Source organism: Colias philodice, chromosome 30 (assembly GCF_061535455.1).
Source record: "Colias philodice isolate Cphi_HAF_F1 chromosome 30, ilColPhil1 Martin Lab GWU primary, whole genome shotgun sequence".
In the NCBI taxonomy this organism is placed as follows: Eukaryota; Metazoa; Arthropoda; class Insecta; order Lepidoptera; family Pieridae; genus Colias; species Colias philodice.
The window spans coordinates 4665730-4678774 of NC_143115.1; the positions used below are offsets into that span (position 1 = coordinate 4665730).

General features: G+C 34.2%; 2 protein-coding genes and 1 long non-coding RNA gene across 3 annotated transcripts; all 3 read right to left on the reverse strand.

The window, feature by feature from the left end:
• Positions 1 to 337: 337 nt before the first annotated feature.
• Positions 338 to 4413, reverse strand: LOC149475514 (uncharacterized). The gene has a single exon (XM_089713229.1). The coding sequence runs from the start codon at positions 4210 to 4212 to the stop codon at positions 3205 to 3207; it is 1008 nt and encodes a 335-aa protein (XP_089569355.1). The 5' UTR covers positions 4213 to 4413; the 3' UTR covers positions 338 to 3204.
• Positions 4414 to 10414: 6001 nt separating this feature from the next.
• On the reverse strand, positions 10415 to 11383 carry LOC149475515 (uncharacterized). Its single transcript, XR_016318056.1, has 3 exons — positions 11259 to 11383; positions 10790 to 10815; positions 10415 to 10447 (listed from the first exon to the last, which is right to left on the reverse strand). It is a non-coding gene; the product is annotated as an uncharacterized LOC149475515 (long non-coding RNA).
• Positions 11384 to 11585: 202 nt separating this feature from the next.
• On the reverse strand, positions 11586 to 12660 carry LOC149475516 (uncharacterized). Its single transcript, XM_089713255.1, has 2 exons — positions 12403 to 12660; positions 11586 to 11780 (listed from the first exon to the last, which is right to left on the reverse strand). The coding sequence occupies exons 1-2, from the start codon at positions 12658 to 12660 to the stop codon at positions 11586 to 11588; spliced, it is 453 nt and encodes a 150-aa protein (XP_089569381.1).
• Between the last annotated feature and the right edge of the window lie 385 nt (positions 12661 to 13045).

A 13045-nucleotide genomic window follows, 5' to 3' on the forward strand; every position in this document is an offset into this window, starting at 1 on the left:
CGAGGGGCAGTCCGATGACCATTTGAGATAGGATAGATTAAAATCACCTATTATAAGAAAATTACTGAATGTACAATTTGTATAGATGTCATGAAGTTTGTAAAAAAATCTATCGTAAATATTATTTCTAGAAACTGGCGGAATATAACAAGCACATAAAAGCAAATCTGAGTATGATGGAAAATGTAAATATAATTCTTCTAGGTTATCGGTCTCCAAATCAAACCTCCTCAAGACATTAATTGAACTTTTAACCATTATTAAAACACCCCCACCGCCTTTTTTATTAAATATACTAAGATTTCGATCTCGGCGAAACATAGAATAATTATTAATCGTATAGGAGCTACCAACGTTGACAAGTGAGCATTTTAGTATAGTTGGTTCTTTGATATACTGTTCCTCTTGCTATTTCGGTTAGAGTCCGGGCTGTCTGGCTGGTCGCAGTGGTTGCGTTTTTTAGTGCGCATCTCTTCTGCACAGGATAATTTCCTTAATTTAAAGTCATTTTTTAACGCGTAATTTTTAATATTTTACCTTTAGATAGATCCATTAGACATAATTTTTTTATTGCAAGACGTTTTTTTCGTTGTTAAATAGGTGCCAGACGCAATTTTTTATTTCGTTTTTATAAAAAATTCAAATTATTTTAGAATGTCTGTAAATTTCATATTATGTTCTTCAAACATAATATAATCTAAAATGAATTAGCCAGACGCTAATTCGATTGTTAAGTATTAAATAATGTGTATAAATAAAAAAAAGTAATGAAGCATGCAGCTCATCAGCTAGTGTATTTTAACTATGCGACAGGAAATAATTGCAAGAATACAATATTATTTACACTTGTTCTTATAAATAAAAGCTTAAATGAAAAAAAATAAACATAAAAGTGAAAAATAAATTAAAGTTACCATACATTGAAAAGAATGGAATAAAAACTTTATCAATGAAGGTTAAACAATTACATTGTTAAATTTAAAAAGCCATCTTCATAATCATCATCATCATCATCTTTCCTCACACTGTCAGAATTATTTATGTTATCGTCTAAGGAATTGTTATTGTTTTCCAATATTCCATCATCTGTAAACAACTAGAAAGTTTGTTTCAATATTATTGATGTACACACGTACACACACACAACACACACACACCACACCACACACGACACACACACGTGAACACACACACACACGCATGTTTAAGTTTGTATTGAATTTAACTAAAGTAGTTAGCATGAATTTATATAGGTAGGTATACTAGCGGTCCGCCCCGGCTTCGCCCGTGGTACCTACATGTATAAACTATCCTATCTCTCAAGTTGAATCGAACTGCACATGGTGTGCGAATTTTATTATAATCGGTTAAGTGGTTTAGGAGTCCATTGAGGACAAACATTATGACACGAGATTTATGTATATATATTAAGAATTAAGATTAATGAATTAATATTGTTATCATCATCACTACATAGTAGGTATAAAAAAAAGTCGCTTTCTCTGTCCCTATGTCTCTTTAAATCTTTGAAACTACGCAACGGATTTTGATGTGGTTTTTTTAAATAGATAGAGTGATTCAATTGGGAGGTTTATATGTATAATAACATCCATTAAATAGTGGAGAAGTACCTACTGTTATTTTTGAGGTTTCTAATGTGATTACGTAAATAATTACAATTTTTCCACTTACAGTGCAAACGGAGGCACCCTACGAGTTTTATCAAAATAATGTACTAACTACATTGAAAAGGTCTACAGAAAAGTCCGTGATGGTATATGTCTATCTCTTATGGATAACCCACAATAACTTTTTTTATCATTTACTTTTTACGACAAATAATGGCTAATTTTCGAAGCGATTTTAACCAATACAGCATTAATCCTTAACCAATTAAAGACCTTGAATACATTGTTCATTTAATATAGATCTATATGGCCTTTTACACATGGATTTCAGTGAATATTTTCGAAGATATTACAGATTTAAAAATTGCGGGACGTAGCGTTTGCGGCGGTACCAGCCGGCCGCCCGGCTATATCTACACTAATATTATAAAGAGGAAAGCTTTGTTTGTTTGTTTGTTTGATTGTAATGAATAGGCTCATAAACTACTGGACCGATTTTAAAAATTCTTTCACCATTCGAAAGCTACATTATCCACGAGTAACATAGGCTAGGTTTTATCCCGGAAATCCCACGGGAACGGGAACTATGCGGGTTTTTCTTTGAAAACGCGGGCGAAGCCCGTAAATGTACCAATGGAAGGTACTTGTTCCCACAACACAGGGAATCCTAGAGTAGGAACAATTCAATTTCTATGCATCTTAGGTATATTTTCGAAAAAAATAAGTTATTTTTTATTGTTATTTAATTTTCGCGGCCGACCCTTTCTATCTCTCTTGCACTTTAAACTATCTCTCCATATACACAATCATCAAATTGTTATACTTACCTACTTTCACTACGTTTTTATTTGTACATATTTAATACTTAACAATCGAATTAGCGTCTGGCTAATTAATTTTAGATTATATTATGTTTGAAGAACATAATATGAAATTTACAGACATTCTAAAATAATTTGAATTTTTTATAAAAACGAAATTAAAAATTGCGTCTGGCACCTATTTTACAACGAAAAAAACGTCTTGCAATAAAAAAATTATGATTGATGGATCTATCTAAAGGCAAAAGTTTAAAAATTACGCGTTAAAAAATGACTTTAAATTAAGGATAATTTCCTGTGCAAATAAGATGCGCACTACTGAACGCAACCACTCCGGCCAGCCAGACTGCGCGGACTCTAACCGAAATAGCTAGAGGAACAATATATCAAAAAACCAGCTATACTAAAATGACTTCTTTTTCAACGTTAATAGCTCCCGTACCATAACGAGTATTTCCGAATCAAGTATACTATTGGAAAGCCATGTCTCCACCAATATTACAACATCGTAATCAGCCGCAAGTAAGTTTAATTTTAATTCATTAAGTTTTGTTTTTAAGCCACCACAGTTTTGGTAAAATATGGACAATTTACTTGTTTGCATTATTAAAACAAAAATAATACAATATGTCAGAAATATTTGCAATACTTTTTTTGAATTTTGTTTTCATGCTTCCGGTTAGTAAGACGTACATAATATAATAATTTGAATAACGATATTCTATAAGAGTGTGACTTAATCTCAACAATAATAGTCACTTTATTTTATCTAGATCACAAATATCTTTTATATGTATAGCACGAGATTCATCGGTTTTCCGTATAAGAATACAAGCATTTTTTACCCACACGTATTTATAGGACATATTTTGCGCATGTTGTCTAACGGATCTAAATAACATTTTGTTCTTGAGTGTTAAATGTTCATTTATATAGAAACGCACACTTTGAGAGACTGCGGTGGCGGCAGATGTTGGAGTACCGAGCAGCGCCGCGACCGTGAGTGTGCGGCGCGCCCGCGCCGCCGCTATTATATTGTCACGTAGTCTTCGGGAGGAAAGTTGCAGAATAATATTTTTTGGACGATTGCTAGTAGAACCGGGAGCCACACGATGCACGGATCTTATATCAGTCTCAGTAATTTTCACGCCGATTAATTTACCCATCTCAATGGAGAGGTGAATGAGATTTTCAGTCTTTTTCTCGGGCACATTTTGAATTTCCACGTTACAGTTGCGGGAAGCTTGATCGAGATCATCGAGCTTGGACTGAAGATGTTTCAGGTCAGCGCGAAGTTGGGTATTCTCCTGAGACAAGTCGGGCTGATTAAAAGATTTAGATGTACTTATTACTTGCTCCAGTTCCGTAATACGTTGCTCCGACTCCAGTAACCGCGTCTCTAGCCTTTCTATATCACTTTTAAATGATGACGATACTTCCCGAATTGCTGCATGGAGGTCGTCCCGCCACTTTTGTTGCCAACTTTCGAATTTTTCGTCGAAATACTGCATAAGCATTTGCGAGTTCATATTGAGAATTTGTGTCGGTGCACTGTTTTCTTTGGGGGAAGAAGACCCACTAAGCAATCCTTGTTTTTTAGACTTACATAATAGACATTTCCATTTAATTTTATTCATTGGAAGTATTTTTTTAAATTCAGTTTCTGATAAATTAGCACACTGATAATGTAAAAACATATCACATGAATTGCATTTTATCATATCTTTATCATTTATATTCTTCTTACACTTCCCGCAATCCATTGTTAATTTATATCAGGTAGAAATTAATTTTCCACAAAATTGGGCAAAATTTCTTAGTATGGCAACACTACGTCTCCCTAGTCCGTTCTCTTTGCACAAATATCATTCAGATATGACATATGCCAAATGCGAGTGACAGAAGGTGAAGGTGAAGGTCGTTCCAATTATAAATTATTATTCACCTACCTCCAATAAGATTATTAACGGCCAAAGCGTGAAATAAATCTTCTAGTTTTTAGCCACAATACGGAGTCTAATCACTGATTATAGTTGTTCACTGTGTTCTTCAAAAGTACTACAAGTGATGTAACGGCAGTTATAATGATATAATCAAATTTGTGATTTTAAAAACGCTTCGTCAATAGCAACAGGTATGTACCGTCGTAAAGAACTTTGAGTCGATAAAAGCAATTACTAACTAAATTAGTGACATAATCTTCGAACCTTAACTGAGCGTCGAAATCGATGCCCAGATTACGAGCAATTGTAACCCGCTCTATAGGGGTGGAGTTTACAAAAACAGTGGGATCTGCTTTAACCAAGTCAGCGACTTGCTTCTTAGACCCAACAACAAGATATTTAGACTTGGATGGATTAAGAACCAATGAGTTTTTATGAGACCAGTCTGATATGCGTTCCAAATCCTCATTCATTTTCCTGGTGCATTCTTCTATTCGATCTCTATCAATAGGTATGTAAAGTTGCAAATCATCGGCATATAAATGATATTGGGAGTTATTTATGCAAGAGGTGATATCTGCCGAGTACATGATAAATAAAAGAGGACCGAGAATAGAGCCCTGAGGAACTCCTCTATTGACAGGCACAAGCGAAGAAAGATCTCTGTTTCCGTCACCTTTAACCAGCATTACTCTTTGGTGACGTTGGCGAAGATAGCTATCAAACCAAGATGAAGCAATAGGATTGAAACCATAGAAATTAAGCTTTGAGAGAAGAAGAGAAATATTTATACAGTCAAAGGCCCTAGAAAAATCAAGCAGCGTTAGAATCGATGGCTGGCCATTGTCGCGTGCAGAGAGCAAGTTATCCACAACATCAATCAATGCAGTACAGGTACTACGAAGTTTTCTAAAACCTGACTGGTACTCCGGTAAAATATTATTTGATTCGCAGTACTTAGTGACTTGGTTGTAGACAACTCGCTCTAAGATCTTGGAGAGGTAAGGAAGAATACTGATTGGCCTAAGGTCCTTGAGGGCAGTGGGATTGTTGTTTTTCGGTATGGGCCGCACCAGGGCTGTCTTCCACTGCGATGGGAAAAGTGAAGAAGAGAGAGATGTATTAATAATTGCAGTAAAAGCATGAAGAGAATGTGGAAGTGTTAAAAGAAACATGTCCCTGGTTATTCCATCGACTCCTTCTGCATTACTTTTGATGTCCAGAATAAGTTTTCCGACATAGCTTTCAGTAACGGGTTCGAATGTAAAAGTACTGTCACAATAACGATTTTCGTCAAAATAAGCAAGGTCGACAGGGTCAGCAGTACTTTGACCGGGAACATCCAGGAAATGTTTATTTATTGCGTCGGCGTCACACAAATATTGCGGGATCTCACCAGTGCATTTAAAATCAGGGATAATATTTCTTTTCAAATTTTTCCACAGAAGTTTAGCGTTATTCTTGTGTTGGTTTATGTTATGATCGAAGAAGGCTTTCTTTTCATAGAACAAGCTAGTGTTCACTAATCCTTTCAAATTTTTATAGTCCTGAAGATGAACGTCAAGGTTAGTTTTTCGATATTTATAATGTTGCTCATCTCTCAACTTCATCATGTACCTTACGTTACTAGTTAACCATGGATACGACACTTTTTTTATTAAAGACTTCTTTATAGGGGCAAATGAGTCAAATAAGTTTATAATCAAGTGATTGAATGCATCTACCATCTGATTCACATCGGATAAACGCGCAATTGTATCCCAGGGAAGAACAGAAACAGCTTTATTAAATTTATTAAGATCTATGTCTTTTAAGGGTCTAAATATTATGTGTTTGGGGGAACAGGTGTTTTTTCTTAATTTGAATTCTGTTGTGATAATTGCATGAGCACCAAGGTCTGGGATATGTTCAACTTTTATTTTAGCTACAGGAGCATTTGTACAAACAACATCAATAAGTGACTGACTATGATCGGTGAAGTGTGTAGGCTCATTGACATGATTTACCAATTGCAGAGATTGTAAGAATGCATTCAAGCGTGCGGTATTTGGGTCTCGTTTGTTAATGAGATTTATATTAAAATCACCAGTTAGCACCAGATAGTCGTAGTCACTGAATGCAGATATAGTGTCTGTTAAAGTGTCCAAAAAGACATCGACGCTAAGCCATGGCGGGCGGTATGCTGTGCCGACAATGACGCGACGAGAGTTTATCTTCATCCTCAGCCACATCTGTTCGACAGATGCAGGAGAAGAGGGAATGGTACAGTCTCGCACTCTCATACCACGCCTTACGTAGAACCCTACACCTCCACCCCTACTGCGTACTTCGGGTGGGCGGGGTCGGTGACGGAGATTAAAGCCGGGCAATGAAGGAGCATGTGCTTCCTGCCCATCCCGAAGCCAGGTCTCATTGATCGCAAAGATATCTGGTTGTGAGCGATCAAATGCAGCACGGAACTCATCCTGTCGTGTACCTAGAGAACCCGCATTAAAAAATCCAATAATTAAACTAGTAGACTTGGCCATAACAATTAAATAATAAATAGTAAATACCTAATGCAATAATTTTAAAATCATACGTATCCCGGGTGCGATTATTTAATTGATAAATGTATGGTAAACTATAATAAAAATTTAAGGTAATAAATAATGTTTTGTGAAAATACATACTTTTAGATACAACTGGAATAACAAAAATAATATTAAAGATAATGTTAGCATATGTTATAATCTCATATGGTAGTACTTAGGTATGTTGTAATATATAAATAATAAAGTAATATTATTTGATTGTGTAAGATAAAAGATATAGGATAAAATTTATTCAATAGCATTCCCAAAATTCTTAAAAGTTCACAATATGATATGATTTTATATTTTTTTATATGTTCAGTGTCCAAAATGGTACCTGAAGAATTATCAGCTGTATCGTGGAGTAGGAAGTAAATGAACAGAATAATAGATTTAACATAATATAATATAGCCATAACTGACCATGATACCAAGTTTCGCACAACCACAACGCAATCACAGTTATCTACCTTTTGTTTAATTAAAATAGCGACAAAAAATAATATTAAATTAAGAATTAAAACAATTTTCACAATACTATAATATAAGTTCATACAGTTTAAACGTAACACATTATTTAGAAAAAAGTTGAGTACAAAGAAAGGGTCTGACCACAATATAAAGTACATAATTTTAAGTATTGAAATTGAATACAAGATAGAAAATGAATAGTTCAATAACAGATTAATATCATATTCAAATATATGGCGCAATCCACTACAAATACATACAAAATATTCAAATATATAAAACTCAAGCTTATTAAAATATAATACAATATTATATCTAATTTTTGTTATCAACATTGTACGGCACATTTTTGTTTCTGAATACACGGGTAATGTCGTGTTCATTACGAAATAAACAAATTTTTGTGGTTTCACTTTGCCTTGCATATATACGTCCCTCTTTCGTCCAGGCAAATCTCCAATTTTGTGCCTTACACATTTCACGTAGTTTACCGAAAAGTAGGCGATTAGATTTAGTTAATCTTTCATTAATATAAATTGATTTTTGATGGTGGGGTGGGAGTCCAAGATCAGCTGTTGTTAAGTTGCGTTTAATGCGAGCCTGCTTTATAAAATCATTCTTTATTGATCGGCGCGTGAGTTTAACAGCGATAAGCCGGGGACGCGGGGAGCGGGAATCAAGGTGCAAGCCATTCGTAGAAATCGTAGAATCATTAGTACGATGTTTAGACCCTATGCGATAAGCACATACGATGTCGCGTTCTTCGATTTCGATGCCGAGTTTTAGTGCAGTGGTGATAACAAGATGTGTCAGGGACTCGTTGTTAGTTTCGGGAATGCCAGATATTTCTATATCATTGAGTAAATCAAGCTGATAACGTTCGTTTAACTCGAATTGTAATGCATTAACGGTATCACTAAGATTAGTTGTGTCCCGGGAAGAAAGTTGATCGCGTATGGTGCTTAATTCGGCCCTCAGTGAGACGTTATCGTTTTCCAGTGCCAGGATTTTCTCCTTGTGAGTATGCAGCTCGTTTTGATAATCAGCCAGTTGATCACGCAAGATGTTAATAATATTCGAGAATTCTTTTTTTATCTCAGTGAGGGCGGCACTTATATTACTTTCAAGTAGGGATTTCAACTGATCGTAAGTAAATGGGGAAGGTGGGATGACAGGGGAACTATTTGATGATGAGCTGGTTTCATGAGAAGTGTTTTCTAACTGGGCTTTAGCGGGTGTTTCATCGCCTTTACGTCGAGATGTAACGTTCTTACAGAGAGGACAAAGCCACGATCGTTTTAATTCTTTAAGATTTTTCTTGAAGTAGTCGACGGAAATATTGATACACTTGTAGTGATAAGACCCCGCACAGGTAGTACAGTCAAGTTTTTCATCATGCCTTAAAAGTTTCTTACACGCAGCGCAATTCATGATAGATAAATACGTAAATAGTAAAGTTAAGAAACAATTTTTACTTGCAAACCTGCTTCACATAAATATGTCCCACTAAATTCACCAATTACACAGTGATATGTAACTTATATACTTTAAATACAATTAATTATTCACAGAACTTTTAAAAACAGCTGTTAACTTTCGAGGCGCAAACTACCCTCATTATCACACTGTTAAAAATAAGATTACAATTCAAAATAAGGTGAAAAAATAAATATTTTCAATCAAATAAATTTATATGTATTTATATGTATTTGGGACATAATAAAGTAAGTTTCTACCAAATTTCGTAGAAAAAAAATAAATTTTGAAGTAGATAGAAATAAAAGACCAAAAACTTGGTTTTTTGAATTTTTCACCTAAATTTTTAGGTTATGTGAAAAAATTGTGAATACAAAAGTTGTAGAACTTTTAATTACCTACAACTTTGCCATTGAACTTTTTTCTATAGGACTTGTAGTTTTGTCGGAAATCGAGAGAAACCATTTTTTTCTCTTAAAAGCTCCCCCCTCCCGCTTCCCGAACTCGGATTGACCGTAATTTATTTTTCCTTACATTTTTATCATATTCCCCTCCTTTTCTAATGGGTTTCATCCGACTGCGATTTTTTTTATCTTTTCATTATTTTCAAAGGCTTCTACCCCAGCCTATATGGTTGTTCGACTAATATAAAATCTTATTCCTAACCTTACAATATTAATAAACTTTACCTGAAGCTGAAATGACGACAAACCGTTCCATGTCGATGCCAGTTGAAATTGCACTTTAATAAATTTTGTACAGATTTTATAAAATAATTATTACGACAGAAAAAGCTGTAGAATACTATGGCGCGTATAGGTGATTGACGTTTGAACTTAGGTTCTCGAGAACGAACGAAAGAATTTCAATTTTGGCGCGTCTTCATAATCATAGATAACAGTCAAGAAAAAATTGCCATGCGACGAAAAAAAATAATTTAGATACAGATACAATCACAGGATACAATTTATTCTTGCTATCCACGCAGACAAGACGCAGACTGTTTCAACTTTTGTTTAATTTCTTTTACTGTTGAATTTTTGTTAGTTAACATTTATGTGGAATTAGTCGCGCATTTAGAACGCAACTCATCGATTTCGCTTAAATCACATAGGCCATGTTCATATGAAATCACGATGGCTCATGTAATTTATACCAAGCTTATACCTTTCCATATTGCAATTACATTTTAATAATGCGTACTTTTAAAATAAATACACGTTACACGTATTGCAAATTTTAAATGATGTGAAGCATTTATGTACTTAAAATTAGTATAAAAGCTTTCTAATAAAATAAAAACTCGTATAGATTTACCATCATATAGTACTTTACTTTCAAAGCTATGAACAAGGTTGAATTCTTGTCTTCTCTGTGTTTTCAGCAAGTGCCATTTTATCCAAAACATCTTGTAATTCCGGCCAGGGTTCATAGCGTTGGTTGATGATCATCATCTTATGGACTGTTGGGTTGCGCAAATCCATTGTTCTAGATATATTGTTAGCGGGACTGTGGTTTTTAAATACGACGTCCACCTGTGAAGGAAATGACATGTTTTTGTATATAATATGTACTACTATTTAGAAATAAAAAGTTCGTTTAAAATATCAAGAGATTACAGAGTTTTCTTTCACACTAACGTTCCCGCCCGCAGCTTTGCTCGCATCTAATTTAGATACTTGAATCTTATTCGGAAACCACGCTGTAGGTACATTGATGAGAACTGAATGTAAATCGGTGCAGTGACTTATGAGTTTATCGCGACACAGAGACGCAGCGGAGGACTTTTTATATTTTAATATATCTAGCGACTACTGATAGACTAAATACTGAAAATAGGTTACTAGATAAATTACCACAATTGAATCAAACATTACCTTATGTTGCGTAGCCCAAACGCACGCTAGAAAGCACAATATAAAACTGAGAGCGGTCACGAAAAATAACGGTATAGTCTCCCAATGAACCTTCATTACGTAGAGAAGTTTTAATCTTTTAGGTATAGGAATATCATACTGTGTTGGTGGAACTAAACTCGAAGTTCTAACAATAACCCTATTTGGTTGCTTTAATAACATTAGCAAGGAAGGACGTAAGACACGCGATGGTTTTAGAAATTTTGAAAGCATTTTAAAACAAAAAAAATTAAAAATACGTATGTATAAAAACCTGTCCTGTACCAATACCTAAGTACACTATGTACAAATATCAGACGATACTAGATTTGCTTAGCATTCTAATTTTAAAATTTCAAGAGCACTAATATAAAAGTATAGACGCATAGATGTATTCTATTTTTATGTATGCACTACTCGTTGATTAAAATAATTGATCCAGATTCCATACACCTCCAAAATTGCTAGTAGGTATAAGTAAATTGCTGTTATCCAAATCACTTACTGTGTCCTTTTTACTTCCTTTTTATTATAAAACCGTTTGCTTCTTTAGTGTGTCTTTCCTGTGTCACGCATAATTAATTAACACAGTATAACTGGCACTAATTCTTTTATATCTACCCGCTATAATAAAATAGGAAAACGTGGTCACAACAGATCAAAACACTTCATTATTTATTATAATTAAAATGATAAATGTAAAAACGATATATAAATGATAAAATAAATGATAAAAATAAATGATAAAATAAATATTTCCAAAAATAGTACCCCTCGTTTATGCGTGTTTACAAGACTGTGCGCGCATCAGCGCCCTCTTTTGCGCGAGCGTCATTTTATCCAGAACGTCTTGCATCTCGGGCCACGGTTCGTAGCGTTGGTTTATAATTATGATTTTGTGCACTGAAGGGTTCCGCAGATCCATGGTACGGGATATACAATCACGGTTGTGGGTAGTATACACGACGTCTACCTGTAACAAGAATAAATATCTATACTAATATTATAAAGCTGAAGAGTTTGTTTGTTTGAACGCACTAATCTCTGGAACTACTGTTCCGAATAGAAAAATTCTTTCGGTGTTAGATAGCCCATTTATCAAGGAAGATATATATTATCATTACGCTAAGTAAACCACGGAGCGTAGCTATTAATTAATATTTAAAAAAAACCTGACTGCTTAGGTATATAGCCTATGTCACTACAACCTTTTGATAATTATAACGACACCTCATAATTCAAAATCCGTAAAGCAGATTGTGTTTTAGATTGTGCCAAATAAATATACATACATTCTCTCGAAAAACATAACCCTCCAGTCTTTCGAAGTCGGGTAAAAAGATCGGATGCGGATACGGATGCTTCAATATATGTATAACGATCACGGTACATAATTTAACAAAAGAATAAATTTTATACCACGATGATTGTAAGACAAAAATATTGTTCGCTTCTTCAATATGTTTAGCCTTTTACTAGCTAGTAGCTAGCTACTAGTTATTTGTTCTGTGCTTATAGATAGATTATAAAACAAAGGGCCGCTATTGCAACGATGTAGTGTTCTTAAAAAAATGCTAGACCAAAATGTTACGCACCTTATTTAGAGATGCCCAAATGCAAGCTAGAACGCATAAAGTACAGCTAGTCATGGTGACCGCGAATAAGGGAATTGTTTCCCAGTAAACCCTCAAAACGTAAAGAATATGCAGTCTCTTCGGTATGGGAATGTCATATTGTGTAGCCGGCAAATAATCGCCTGAATTTCTCACAATAATTTGATTTGGGTGTTTCATTTTGAACGAATGTAGCGAATGTCGTATAATAGATGCTGGTTGCAAGAGTTTTGAAAGCATTTTAGTACAAAAATTTAAATAAATAAATAAAATGCAAACTAAAGTAAAAAGCTTACAAAAACTTGTATTAAAATGACCTATGAAAATTACTGTATATTATGTCATAATGATTTCTGTGATGATTTCTATTTTCAAAATACTTCATGCAGATATAAGAAAAAATTGATAAAGTTTTTAAAAGAGAAGTCATGGGAGAAGTACTTACTTGGTACTGTGCTTGGTACTTACCTTACTGTAATATAAAAAAACTTTATTATGAAGCACCTAACTTTAACCACTAAATAAAAAAGGCACTATTAATTTCGTGCGTTTAAAATAATAGTAATGAGAATTATTAAAGATGGTATTTTAAAAAGATGCCAGTTTTCGTAAGAATAGACAAGTA

Excerpts from the sequence above, each read along its gene's own strand:
- LOC149475514 (XM_089713229.1), bottom strand. The coding sequence starts at position 4,212 with ATGGATTGCGGGAAGTGTAAGAAGAATATAAATGATAAAGATATGATA.
- LOC149475516 (XM_089713255.1), bottom strand. The coding sequence starts at position 12,660 with ATGCTTTCAAAACTCTTGCAACCAGCATCTATTATACGACATTCGCTA. Across the intron at positions 11,781-12,402 it reads TTTGGGCATCTCTAAATAAG|GTAGACGTCGTGTATACTAC; the intron begins GTGCGTAACATT and ends TTCTTGTTACAG.